The 13,339-nt window shown below is 43.7% G+C and overlaps 2 protein-coding genes across 10 annotated transcripts in view; one reads left to right on the top strand and one right to left on the bottom strand.

Annotated features, from left to right (window-relative positions):
- LOC307039949 (spexin prohormone 2-like) lies at positions 1-5,866 on the bottom strand. Of its 2 annotated transcripts, XM_079682411.1 has the most exons (6): positions 5,600-5,866; positions 4,181-4,329; positions 1,943-2,017; positions 1,821-1,869; positions 1,492-1,569; positions 1-371 (listed from the first exon to the last, which is right to left on the bottom strand). In XM_079682411.1, exons 1-6 carry the CDS (start codon positions 5,727-5,729, stop codon positions 280-282), a joined length of 573 nt encoding a protein of 190 aa, XP_079538537.1. In that variant the 5' UTR covers positions 5,730-5,866; the 3' UTR covers positions 1-279. The 2 variants fall into 2 exon arrangements, with proteins under 2 accessions (XP_079538537.1, XP_079538538.1); XM_079682412.1 differs by lacking the exon at positions 5,600-5,866 and having other exon boundaries at positions 4,181-4,314.
- LOC307039950 (uncharacterized protein) overlaps positions 4,390-13,339 on the top strand; it is a 19,620-nt gene continuing 10,670 nt past the window's right edge. For 5 of the 8 annotated variants that reach the window (XR_013808366.1, XR_013808367.1, XR_013808368.1 and 2 more), the window contains exons 1-2: positions 5,750-5,886; positions 6,910-7,080. Coding sequence is in view for 3 of the 8 variants with exons in the window: in XM_079682415.1 (XP_079538541.1) it covers positions 6,957-7,080 (124 nt within the window). In the remaining 5 variants the exon portion in view is untranslated. Of the gene's footprint in view, positions 4,449-5,749; positions 5,887-6,909; positions 7,081-7,309; positions 8,360-13,339 lie in introns of those variants that run through there. The other 3 variants (XR_013808369.1, XR_013808370.1, XM_079682414.1) reach the window with 3 other exon arrangements.

Raw genomic sequence — 13,339 nt, forward strand, 5'->3', positions numbered from 1 at the left:
GACAAATCTTCATCGTTTATTCACAGTATTTTGTCTAGAAATATGTACACGTATATTATTCATGCATGAAAAATAAAGAGAGTGAATATTTATACACTGTATCACCACAACCAGAGCTTTCTTGATGACTGCTCAGAGGCTGGTTGGGTCTGCCTGTCACACTGTGTGTGTGTGTGTGTGTGTGTGTGTGTGTGTGTGTGTGTGTGTGTGTGTGTGTGTGTGTGTGTGTGTGTGTGTGTGTGTGTGTGTGTGTGTGTGTGTGTATCCTGAAAGTGAGTCTCATCTCCTCTGGAGGTAGCTGACCAGGACCTTCTCTAGACTCACAATGTGACTGGTTTTACTGAAGTCCTGGGACGGCAGCCTCTGGATGCCTGCGCACACACACACACATACACACACACACACAGGAAGTTGGTTAAAACCTCTGATCAGTATGAAAAGGCCACGCTAAATGATTTGATGTCTTGTGTTATGGTACAGTATGTAATGTAAATGTATTGTCTGGCATAGTTTTACAGACCATGTCATTTTAAATTGCCAGCTGTCAGACAAATATCTGAAGAGTTTGTGGAAAACTCTTTCTCATCGTCTCTCCTGATGCTGTTTGTGTCGTAGCCTGTTAGACTGTAGATGAATGCTCTTGTGACAATTACATTCACTTATTCCACTTGCTCACTTTATGGGAAAGTAACATGTTATTAATTGGTCCTGTTTTTGCTTCTGGTGAGTCTCTTAAAGTACATTTTTATACAAAAACATTTATGTGTCAGGGTTTGAGCTTTTGTGTGTCTAGTTTTGGGGTTATTTTGCTGTTCTGTCCTCCCTGTCGTTAGTTTCCCTGGTGTGTCTAATTGTCTGATTGTGTTCACCTGTTGCCCTTGTGTTTCTCCTCCCCTGCCCGGCTGTTTCTCGTCTCGTGATTACCCCTCCCTATATTTAGTCTTGTCTCTTCCTGTGTTCAGTGTTGGTTCATTATTTGTCGTTCATGTCTCTCTTCATGTTGGTCACAGTCCCTTTTTGTTTGGATGCTACCTCGTACAGGTTCATGGATTCTTGTCTTTTTCAGCTGTTGTGAATAAAGCTCGCCTTTTGTTTCATTTTGAAACCTGCTTTCCTCCTCAATCTGCATTTGGATCCTATTTTTCCCCAACCCTGACATTATGAGGTTTCAGATTTACTAACACTCAATACAGTCTGACTACATTATAGCCTTAATAGTGTCAGTGTCACCTGCTGACCAGTGTTTCCATGGTGACAGTGAGTGACACCTGCTGACCAGTGTTTCCATGGTGACAGTGAGTGACACCTTCTGACCAGTGTTCCAAATTGGCTAAACGTGTTTCCATGGTAGCAGTCAATTGGTCTGTATTAAACATATTGACCAAGGCATGAATATTAGGTCAGCTAGATCCAAGGGGCAATGTGGGGGGGGGGGGGGGGGGGGGGGGTAGTGTGATGAGGGACAGTGTGGTGAGGGGCAGTGTGATGTACCTCTGAGTGCTGCGTACCAGCCCTGCAGGCTTTGCTTCAGAACACTGTTGTCCTCTTCCGAAACAAACCTCCTGCCATCTGCACACACACACACATACAAAATACAAAAATGAGAAATAAAATGTGTGTAAACAGGTGCAGTTTTAAAAGAGACAGCATTGTGCAGAAATGTGCAGAATATACAGAGGAAATGTGCTCTTATAATATGTGTTAATGTTGCACAAAGTGTCTTTGGGAGGGGAGGGTTGAAGAGTCAAATGCATAAAATATATACTGTATGTGTGGGAAACAAATGCCCCCTGTGTCAGCTGCAGTGTGAGTAGACTCACGTTTGCCCTTCAGGTACATCATGGACTGAGGCCCCCAGTGGACGTTCAGCTGGGGGGGGGGACACAACAGTTACTAGATGATGCAGGAAGGTGTCAGACTGTGAGCAGCTGCTGAGACTTACCTTCTGTGTTTGACACGACTCCAGGAACAGGGAGAGGACTAGAGTACACGTCCATACAACGGTGGCTTTTCTCTCCTGGAACAACACACACATCCAGCCGTCAGCTACACACTTCTACACACAGGGATCGCAACCCCCCCCCCCCCCATTCATCTACAACGTGATGGAGAGTGTGTGGGTCTGCCTTCGTGATATACATATATTATATTATATCATGAACTCCTAAGGACTCACTGTGACACAGGTGATTATGACCTTTAAATGTTCTGGAAAGTTCCTTATACAGCTTTAGCCTTGTTTTTATCTCATGGAGTCACTCAGTGACACACCCTGAGCAGTCTAGTGGGTCATGGTCCAGGTCATGTGATTGAGTGTTCCCATAACAACATGTCCAAGATGTCCATGTGCCAGACTAAGACATGTGACAGAAATAGCTACATTTCAAAAGCTTTTTTTATGTTGCTAAAGGTAAAATTCAAGCCATTTAAGAATTAAAATGCTTACATAACATGTCCTTTATTACATTTAACCTGTTGTGGAAACATTTATTGATCAAATTGATATGAAACAAATGAGACAAACATCGCTGTAACACTGATGTCACATCGGGACTTTAACCCTAAACTTTCACAGTAAACCCGGAGTGACATACAGTATATGCATAATTAGAAATATGATTATGATCTGCTCAGTTAATTTGGCTGATTCAATTATATTTAGTTTATATATTCTTTATTCTTCAATTCAAAGAATGTTGAAACTAATTCAAACCAAAATATCATCCTCATTAATTAAATTATAAATAAGAGTTACTTTACCATTAAAGCCCAATGTGACATATATGTCACTTTTCAGATATGTGACACTAGGAGGGGTTACTTGTCAGAAAGGTGTTCTAGGTGGTCTATTTAGCCTAAATTATGTTCCCCTTAATTTCCCCAAAAGTAGAAATGGGTCCGGGTTCTTATGGGTTGATTATTATAAAAATATATTGTATTACGTTATATTTGATTATATTATACTATATTAAACAATATTGTATTACATTCAATAACATTGTATCATACTACAATTTGTTAAATGGTATTATATTATATTGTTTCTTATTCCATTTATGTAAATATACTGTTAGTAGATTTGATATCAGAATACCTTTATTAGTCCCACAGAAGGGACATTTACGATAAGAGTATATTTGTAATTATATAATAGTAGATTATATAATATTATATGCATTTGTTTTATTATTATTTTTGTTTTATTATTATTTTTAGTTTATTTATTCAACAGGGACAGTGTACATAAATAAACATTTCAGTAAATATGTAAATTAGAGGCAATTTTTCATCTGTAGTCCCTGGACTGATGTTAATCTGTATTTATAAATGTCAATATTAGTATAATAAAATAACCTTCCGGATTAGTGCATATTATATTATAATATATTATACTATATAACAATATGTTATATGTGTAAATGTGCTGTAAGTAGATACTAAATTTGTATAATGCAGTACTACTCCGGAGGTACCATAACAATCGATCCTTACCTGTAAAACAGTGATCATCTGAAAGCGTTGAAATGTCCCTGCTCACTCTAGAGTTTTGAACTGTTATTATTTGACTGTCTACTCTTAATAAATATACTGTTCAATTGAAGCTGTTGTTTAAATGATCTGCTATTTATTTTCCGTTTAAAGCATTTACAGTTGCATTCTTGTTTATGAATCAGTTGATTGATGCCAGTAAACAGGCAAGACTTTATTTTCTCAGGACATTTTTTTTTGTATTGTGTCCATTTATATTATATGTAATACATTATGGAATAATAACTCTATTGATTACTTAATGACGTCAAATATTGTTTGTAATACCAAAACAAAAATGGTTGGATTTAGGGCATACAGTAAGGCATGTTTCTGTCTTGTTTCTTTTATACAGTATGCAAAAGGATGAGTTTATATTTGTGTTTATAAATTACTTTTAAAAAGAAATGTTTAAACATACCAAAGAAGTGGAGTCAGAATCAGAATCAATGTAATTTACAAAAAATTAAGTATTTTAAAGCAACAGTAGTTATTAAATTATGGAAGAGTTAAATAAATACTAATATTCATGTTCGGTAAAGTTGTCCATTCATGATTAAACCAATTGCAAATAGATCCATGAAATAAGTCTCTACAAAAACACAATTAAAATGGGATGAATCAGACATAAATAGTTGAAAATGTGACTTACCATATCTGCTGCAGAGTGAGTGTGTGGTCCAGCATGTGTGTGTGTGTGTGTGTGTTTGTCTGTTCTCTGATGTTCCCGGCTTCTTTTATCCCCATCCTGCAGCCGCGGGTTCGATCCTCCCCCTCGGCTCCTGGCAGGACTCCTGTTTACTAGAGGCTCAAAAACAGCACAAAAGCACAGGCTGACGTCAGGACCGTGATCTGTAGCGAGGAACATCAATAGTATGGACCCGCTGCGCGTGATTTGTCCTGAAGCGGATCACTCCAAGGTATTTCATGTGGCTGCAGGTTTCATTTTCATTAGAGCTTTCCCGGAAGCAGGAAACCTAACCTCTTTTAGGGGGGTCCGGGGGGCATGCTCCCCCGGGAAGATTTTTTTTTAAATGTTGAAGTTAAAAGCATCTATCTGGTGCACTTTGAGAGCAACATTAAGAGATCTATGGATACATCTCTCAACACCCATATCATATGAGACAGCTGTAAGCGGATTTTCTTTTTCTTTATGGATATTTTACAAATCACTCCCCTTTCAAACTGTATTGTTGTTTATTAATAACAACTTTTTTTTACTGTCATATAGTATTTTATACCCGTTTACTTTATTCTCTTATTTTTTTATAACTATAATGATCATATAAAGATGTGCCTTTACCTCACTGGTTGGAGAAAAAGCTTCTTATATTCGTTAGCATAGCTAGCTAACCAGATGCTAATAACAACAAAGTTATTGACTGTATGATCAGTATGACAGATGAACAGATCGTCACTGGGCTTACAACTAAGACACAGCCACGCAAAAACTGAGCCATGTGTACGGCTCCTTATGGGTACTGCTTGGAAGTGCTGGAGCGACGTTCTGGTGCTCTCCGTCATAACTGCACCCCTGTCAGACGAGACATATACCACGTGATGACAGGTTAGGCTCGTGTTGTGTTCAAGGATCCTGATCTTGGCCAGGAAAAACAGGCACTCACTTTGTTTAATTTGTTTGCGGTATAGATTTCTTAAAAAAAAATGTTTTTTGCGTGTGTTTATAAATTACCTCGAGGGCCGTATCAAATGGTCTTGCGGGCCGTATACAGCCCGGGGGCCGGAGGTTCCCCACCCCACCCCTGCTCTAGGGGGTCCTCACCTCCTCCGGCATGCTCCCCCGGGAAGATTTTTTTTTTTTAATATTGATGTTAAAAGCATCAATCTATGGCACTTTGAGAGCAAAATGAAGAGATCTATGGATACATCTCAACACCCATATGAAACAGAACTGTAAGCAGATTTACTATTTCTTTATGGATATTTTACAAATCACTCCCCTTTTAAGACCGAAAGGTCTACATGCATAGCAGAAGACGGCATCTTTTTTACAGGAATATTCCAGCCAACTTCTGTTTTGAAACGATGAGCTGCAAAATGAGCGCCTTACCCCACTGTACAGGCGAGTTGGGTACTTTTTTTTTTAATATACTTGGGCAGGCTCTGTTTTGCCGAAGTCCTCTTGCACTTGTGGGCCGGTGAGGGGTGGCGGTGTTTGGGGCAACGAAGACGAGTAGCATGAAGCTGCAGCCTCGCACACCGCAGTTTCTGGCCCGCAGTTTCTGACCCGCAGTTTCTGGGCCCTTCTTCTCTTTTTTAAAAGGCGGATCGCAAACAGCTTTTAGTTACACTGCCACCTAGCGAGCATGAGACATTAATATGAATGACAACGCACATGTGAGTAATGTGAAGTGCTTTTAAAGTTTTATTTGTTTAACATTAATAACAATTCCGGTGTCTTGAAATGAAGTGTGATTAGCTAACGTTAACTATGATAGTCTTAACTTAAGGCAATACAAACAATCACCTTTTAGCTTATGATAGCTTCTTACCGTATTAAAGGCACTAAAAACAATTATTCGTTAGCTATAGCTTTCGGCAAAATAAACTGTTAGCATATTTGATTATTTGTTTAATAAAACTGGAGGGTGATTTTGGCAAGCCCAACTAGGTGTCCTACATTAATTGTTGATGTAATCACTAATTACAGTAAGAGTGTGAGTAATGTGAATCGTGTTGTTTTGTAATCTGTTAGCCTAGGCCCTAGGCCCTATGAACTCGCTGCAAAACCAACTGTTAGCCTTTTTCTTTATTTGTTTAATGAAACCGTATGTTATGGTTATGTTACTTAGCAGAGGCTTTTATCTAAAGTGACTCACAAAAAAAATAAAAGACCCATAATTAACATTAGAATATCAATACAAATAGTTACATAGTCAGTTACATTACTTATTACATTTTTAACAGGGTAATTACTCATCTGTAACCTACTACATTTCAAAAGTAAACTTCCCAACCCTGATCATTAATTATAGTCAGCTAATTAATTAAACTTCAAAGGATGACAAAAGCATGTCAATATGATGTGTCTGTCCACTACATTAAATCAGCAGTAGCCTAAGTTCTGTCTTCAGTGTAAATGCATCTTTAATAGTCATTGTATTACTATTTGAATTCATTGTAGATAATCTTAACTGTGCTGACTGCCTGTTTACTCCACACTACGTGTTATCAGAGAGTCTCATCATTTTGACATGTTTTCTAATATTGCATGAGGTGTTTTAGTCAGTTATTATGTCGGCCTATTCTGTAGGTTAGAATCTGTCGAGTCAGAATCTAACAATTAGGCCTAATTTATGTCTGTCTGTGAAATTATTTTATAATGTTCAGTTTGACCAATTAGGCTCTCTCTTTTTCAAGATGCATATTACAATCCGAGTGGGGAGATCCTTGCCCGACTTACAGCGATGTACTACATGCTGCAAAGACTTTCACTGCCGTTATGTGCCTCAAATGTGTTCCACCCAGCCAAATTGAACAAGGTCCAAGCCCATTTAGAGAGCCACTTCAACCGTGCAGTTCTCCATGAAGGTAACGTTTGAAAACATTCTCTTGTGAAATGCAAATGGAGTTGCAATGTGTCTGCATTAAAAGCAGCCTGAATGTTATGATCAGTTCCATTTGAGCAATACATCAAAACAAGTCCTTCTATGATTTGTGACCAGTTACTTGATTCAGATGTTTGGTATTCATAATTTACACGTTAAAATAATATGATCACAAAATAATAATACTACAATTCTATATTCTTATGTTTAAGGGTATACGGTTCTATTCACAGATGTGCATTAAATTGCCGACCACAATGTCATTTCCACTGCTTCTACTGCCAGTCAACGCTGATGCGCAAACCAGACTTCATCAAACACCTGGCTTTGTGCAAGGCAAAGCACACTGCCATAACCCCCATCATCCCAGATCCAGCAACCGCCATCATCCCAGATCCAGCAACCGCCATCATCCCAGATCCAGCAACACGCATCATCCCAGAGGGAAAGATGCAAAGGGTCCGTGTAGTGCCTGTACTGAAGAAGAAATGTCCCATATGCCATGTTCTCATAAATACATTTTTTTTTAAAAAGCACATGGAAAGAAAGCACTCTGCCAAACAAAAGGACATAACCGCAAGTTCACACCTACAGAGTGAATGCATAGATCCTTAAAATTAAGTAAGAATAGTAAAAAGTATTCCTCTGCATGTTCAGAATAAATTGTGGGGAGAAAATCAGCATGTTTCTTGTGAAAACAATGAGTGCCAGGTAAACTTGGAGTTTGCATGGAGGAGTGGAATTAAAGCCTATCAATGTACACATTTAAAATCCATAACCTACTGTTCATCCTATGCCTCCCCTACTGAGCTTGATGAAGAAACTCTAACGGAGATGGTGAACAACGAATGGTTTGGTGAAGATAAAAAGAGACTCTGCCCCGTTCGGCAAAACCTTACCAAATGTAAACACGTCCCTTTATCTGTGTACTCAAAAACTGGAACCCCGAAGACAACAAAATATATATCCATATATGAGCCTACGGTTTCATATTACAGTCGATTGGGAAGAGTCATGGTGTCGTACGACACAAAGAAGAATGTGTGACACTGTCCTTGTGTAAGGACAAAGATATCATGCCCACACAAATACATTGCAAAATGGCACTTATTTCAGACACACCGTGAACTGTTCAGGAAAGTCAGAAGCACAAAGGAGTTGGAATGCCTGAGTGCTTCAGCATCAACAGAGGACGAACACAGTCACGATGAGGCAGATCTGGGTGATATACCATATCCACCAAAAGTTGTCGAAAATTTGAAAGGTATGGCCCAATATATTCTGAGGAACAAAAAGTTACCTGCTGTTCTGCCAGAAAATTTGCGGCTTCCATCAGGCCCGGACTGGCCATCGGGAGGACCGGGAGGTTTCCCGATGGCCTGGCCTGTTAAGTGGCCTGCTGGCCTGAGGAATCTTTTTTTGTATGTATGTATTGTGAACGCAACGCTGCGCAAATGTGGGTCTGACTCTGCCTCACAGAGAGTGACTGGCTGTCTACATGATGTGGCCTGCCGACATGGCCACTTTCATACAGATCATACACTAATGCCCTCGATTGGTCTCTGTATGTCATTCAAGCTCGGGAAGGTGTGTATGTGTGGCGCGAGCGAGCGAGAGAGAAAGCGTGCGCACCGGTTACGTGTAGTGTTGTTGTTAGCATCTGGTGCTAGCTAGCTGCGCTAACGGATATAATGAGCTGTCAACAAGGTGGAGGAGAGTCCTCTGCTGTCAGACTGAGAGACTGATAACTACAGCTCAGGTAAAGGTAAAGGACTCTTGAGTGTTTAGATAGTTAACTTAGTCTTAGTTCTCTGTGGAACTCAAACGGTTTGGTCACCATTTATGTAAACACATATTTCCATTTGAAGGGGGAGTGATTATTAAAATATGCATGAATAATAGGTACACAAATGTTAACTAGGTGAAAAAAGGTAAGATAAACTTAAAAAACTTGTTGAGAGATAAAACTAGTCTTTGCTGCTGCCCCAAAGAGGATACTATAAATGAACCAAAAACTATAAATAAATCAAGTTTCAATGTTTTTTCATATTGGATATGGTATGTTATTGGTTATGGCCATGTTCTTATGATTATTTAAATGTATACAGTTCTGTTTCATATGGGTTTAGTCTCTCTTTATTTCCCCCTCAAAGTGCACCAGATTGATGCATTTAAGTCCAACATTTAAAAAAAAAATCTTACCTCTCTGAAGAACCAGCACCTTACCGTGGTAGAGAGGTTTGTGTGCCCTGATGAACCTGGGGGCTGTGTTGTCTGGAACCTTGTGTTCCTGGTAGGGTCTCCCATGGCAAATTGGTCTCAGGCAAGGGGCCAGACTAAGATTGGTTCAAAAGACCTCATGAAAGACGACACACGAAGTGAGGATACCCGGCCCGGAGGAAGCCCGGGGTCCCCTTCTGGAGCCAGGCCCAGAAGGAGGACTCGTCGGCGAGCGTCTGGTGGCCGGGCTTGCCACGGAGCCCGGCCGGGCACAGCCCGAAAAGGCAACGTGGGCAACACCTCCGCTTCTCCGTCCCGCGGGCCCACCACCTACGGGAAACAGCAATGGGGTCGGGTGCGCTGCCAGAAGGGTGGCAGTGAAGGCAGAGGGTCTCGACGGACCAGACCCGGGCGACAGAAGCTGGCTTTGGGGACGTGGAACGTCACCTCTCTGGGGGGGAAGGAGTCGGAGCTTGTGCGGGAGGTGGAGCGTTACCAGTTGGATCTGGTTGGGCTCACCTCTACGCACAGCGTCGGCTCTGGAACCTTACTTCTGGATAGGGGTTGGACTCTATTCTTCTCCGGAGTTGCTCAAGGTGTGAGGCGCCGGGCGGGTGTGGGGATACTCACAAGTCCCCGGTTGGGTGCTTCGTTGTTGGAGTCTACCCCAGTGGACGAGAGGGTTGCCTCCCTACGCCTGCGGGTTATGGGGGGGAAAACTCTGACTGTTGTGTGTGCTTATGCACCCAACAGCAGTTCAGAGTATACGGCCTTCTTGGAGACCCTGGAAAGAGTCCTGTATGGGGCTCCTGAAGGGGACTCTTTAATCTTGCTGGGAGACTTCAACGCACATGTGGGCAATGATGGAGACACTTGGAGGGGAGTGATTGGGAGGAACGGCCCCCCTGATCTGAACCGGAGTGGTGGTTTGTTACTGGACTTCTGTGCTAGTCATGGATTGGCCATAACAAACACCATGTTCGAACATAAGGATGCTCATAAGTGTACGTGGTACCAGAGCACCCTAGGCAGAAGGTCCATGATCGATTTGGTTATCGTATCATCGGACCTGAGGCCGTATGTTTTGGACACTCGGGTAAAGAGAGGGGCGGAGTTGTCAACTGATCACCATCTGGTGGTGAGTTGGGTCGAGTGGCGGGGGAAGCCTTTGGATAGACCTGGTAAGCCCAAACGTGTAGTTCGGGTGAACTGGGAACGTCTGGAGGAGGCCCAAGTTCAGGAGGCCTTCAACTCACACCTCCGGCGGAGCTTTTCGGGCATTCCTGTGGAGGTTGGGGACATTGAACCAGAGTGGTCGGTGTTCAAAGCCTCTATTGCCGAAGCCGCGGCGGTGAGCTGTGGTCTCAAGGTCCTAGGTGCCTCAAGGGGCGGTAACCCTCGAACCTCCTGGTGGACACCGGTGGTCAGGGAAGCCGTCCGACTGAAGAAGGAGGCCTTCAGGGATTTGTTATCCCGGGGGACTCCCGAGGCAGTTGCAAGGTACCGACAGGCCCGAAGGGCAGCAGCCTCAGCCGTGGCCGAGGCAAAGCAGCGGGTGTGGGAGAAGTTCGGAGAAGACATGGAAAAAGACTTTCGGGCGGCACCAAAGTTGTTCTGGAAAACTGTCCGACACCTCAGGAGGAGGAAGCAGGGAACCATCCAAGCTGTGTACAGTAAGGATGGGACGTTGTTGACCTCAACTGATGGAGTGTTAGGGCGTTGGAAGGAGCACTTTGAGGAACTCCTGAACCCGACAACTCCGCCCTCTATGTTAGAGGCAGAGCTGGAGTATGAAGGGGGATCGACACCAATCTCCCGGGGGGAGGTCACTGAGGTCGTCGAACAACTTCACAGTGGCAAAGCCCCGGGGGTGGATGAGATCCGCCCAGAAATGCTGAAGGCTCTGGGTGTTGAGGGACTGTCATGGTTGACACGTCTCATCAACGTTGCGTGGAAGTCGGAAACAGTACCGAAGGAGTGGCAGACCGGAGTGGTGGTTCCCCTTTTCAAAAAGGGGGATCAGAGGGTGTGTGCCAATTACCGAGGCATCACACTACTCAGCCTCCCTGGGAAAGTTTACTCTAAGGTACTCGAAAGGAGGGTCAGGCCGATTGTCGAACCTCAGATTGAGGAGGAACAATGCGGATTCCGTCCTGGTCGTGGAACGACGGATCAGCTTTTTACTCTCGCAAGGATCCTGGAGGGTGCCTGGGAGTATGCTTATCCAGTCTACATGTGTTTTGTAGACTTGGAGAAGGCATATGACCGGGTTCCAAGGGAGTCACTGTGGGAGGTGCTGCGGGAGTATGGGGTGAGGGGGTCTCTACTCAGGGCCATCCAATCTCTGTACTCCCAAAGCGAGAGCTGTGTCCGGGTCCTCGGCAGTAAGTCGGACCCATTTCAGGTGAGGGTTGGCCTCCGCCAGGGCTGCGCTTTGTCACCAATCCTGTTTGTAATATACATGGATCGGATTTCGAGGCGTAGTCGTGGGGGAGGGGGTCTGCAGTTCGGTGGACTAAGGATTGCACCACTGCTTTTTGCAGATGATGTGGTTCTGATGGCTTCATCGGTCTGCGACCTTCAGCACTCACTGGATCGGTTCGCAACCGAGTGTGAAGCGGCTGGGATGAGGATCAGCACCTCCAAATCTGAGGCCATGGTTCTCAGCAGGAAACCGATGGACTGTCCACTCCAAGTAGGGAATGAGTCCTTACCCCAAGTGAAGGAGTTCAAGTATCTCGGGGTCTTGTTCTCGAGTGAGGGAACAATGGAGCGTGAGATGGGTCGGAGAATCGGAGCAGCGGGAGCGGTACTGCAGTCTCTTTACCGCACCGTTGTGACGAAAAGGGAGCTGAGCCAAAAGGCAAAGCTCTCTGTCTACCGGGCCATTTTCGTTCCTACCCTCACCTATGGTCATGAAGGATGGGTCATGACCGAAAGAACGAGATCGCGGGTACAAGCGGCCGAGATGGGTTTTCTCCGCAGGGTGGCTGGTGTCTCCCTTAGGGATAAGGTGAGAAGTTCGGTCATCCGGGAGGGACTCGGAGTTGAACCGCTCCTCCTTCGCGTCGAAAGGAGCCAGTTGAGGTGGTTCGGGCACCTAGTTAGGATGCCACCTGGGCGCCTCCCTAGGGAGGTGTTCCAGGCACGTCCAGCTGGGAAGAGACCAAGGGGTAGACCTAGAACCAGATGGAGGGATTATATCTCTTCTCTGGCCTGGGAGCGCCTTGGGATCCCCCAGTCAGAGCTGGTTGATGTGGCCAGGGAAAAGAAAGTTTGGGGCTCTCTGCTGGAACTGCTACCTCCGCGACCCGACCACGGATAAGCGGGAGAAGATGGATGGATGGATGGATCTTACCGGGGAAGCATGCCCCCAGACCCCCCTAGAGGATTTGAGGTCCACCTCCACTTAAAATATGTTCACATGGATAGGTTCCTAAATAGATTTGCACTTTAAAAAAAAAATAGTAACCCATGTCCATATGTTTATTCTGAGGTAGTAGATTTAAAGTTTAGGGCTATCACTATGGGCAGCAACGCTGTAAATATTGACAAATAAATCCAGGAAAATGGCACAAAAGAAAACTGGTAGTGGCCTGGTTGGGTGTATAATTCCCGGCCTGACTTTTTGTCCCAGTCCGGCCCTGGCTTCCATCGGTGGAAGTGCAATATTCAAGGCACCTCATTCCAGAGGAGATGATGTGCCAGCACTGCCCAGGCAATGTGCCCTTGAGTGACCCAGTCCTCATTACACATAAGGCCAGGTCTGGGTTTGGTGATGCTGAGTACAGAGCAACTTTTAGGTCAACAGATGACGTTCATATGGCACATTACATTTTGGCTACGTTCCTATAGCCTGTACTGGTATCTTTCGCCTACGTTCCTATAGCCTGTACTGGTATGTTTTGGTTCCTATTTTCTAATGTCTCAGTGGTTGTCACATATATCTGTTTCAAATGATTACTTTTCTCTGATTTTAGGAAATAATTGTTATCTTTTTAAAGATCTGTTCATGCCGGTAC

The sequence above is a fragment of the Notothenia rossii genome (genome assembly GCF_949606895.1).
Source record: "Notothenia rossii genome assembly, chromosome: 5".
NCBI classification, from domain to species: domain Eukaryota; kingdom Metazoa; phylum Chordata; class Actinopteri; order Perciformes; family Nototheniidae; genus Notothenia; species Notothenia rossii.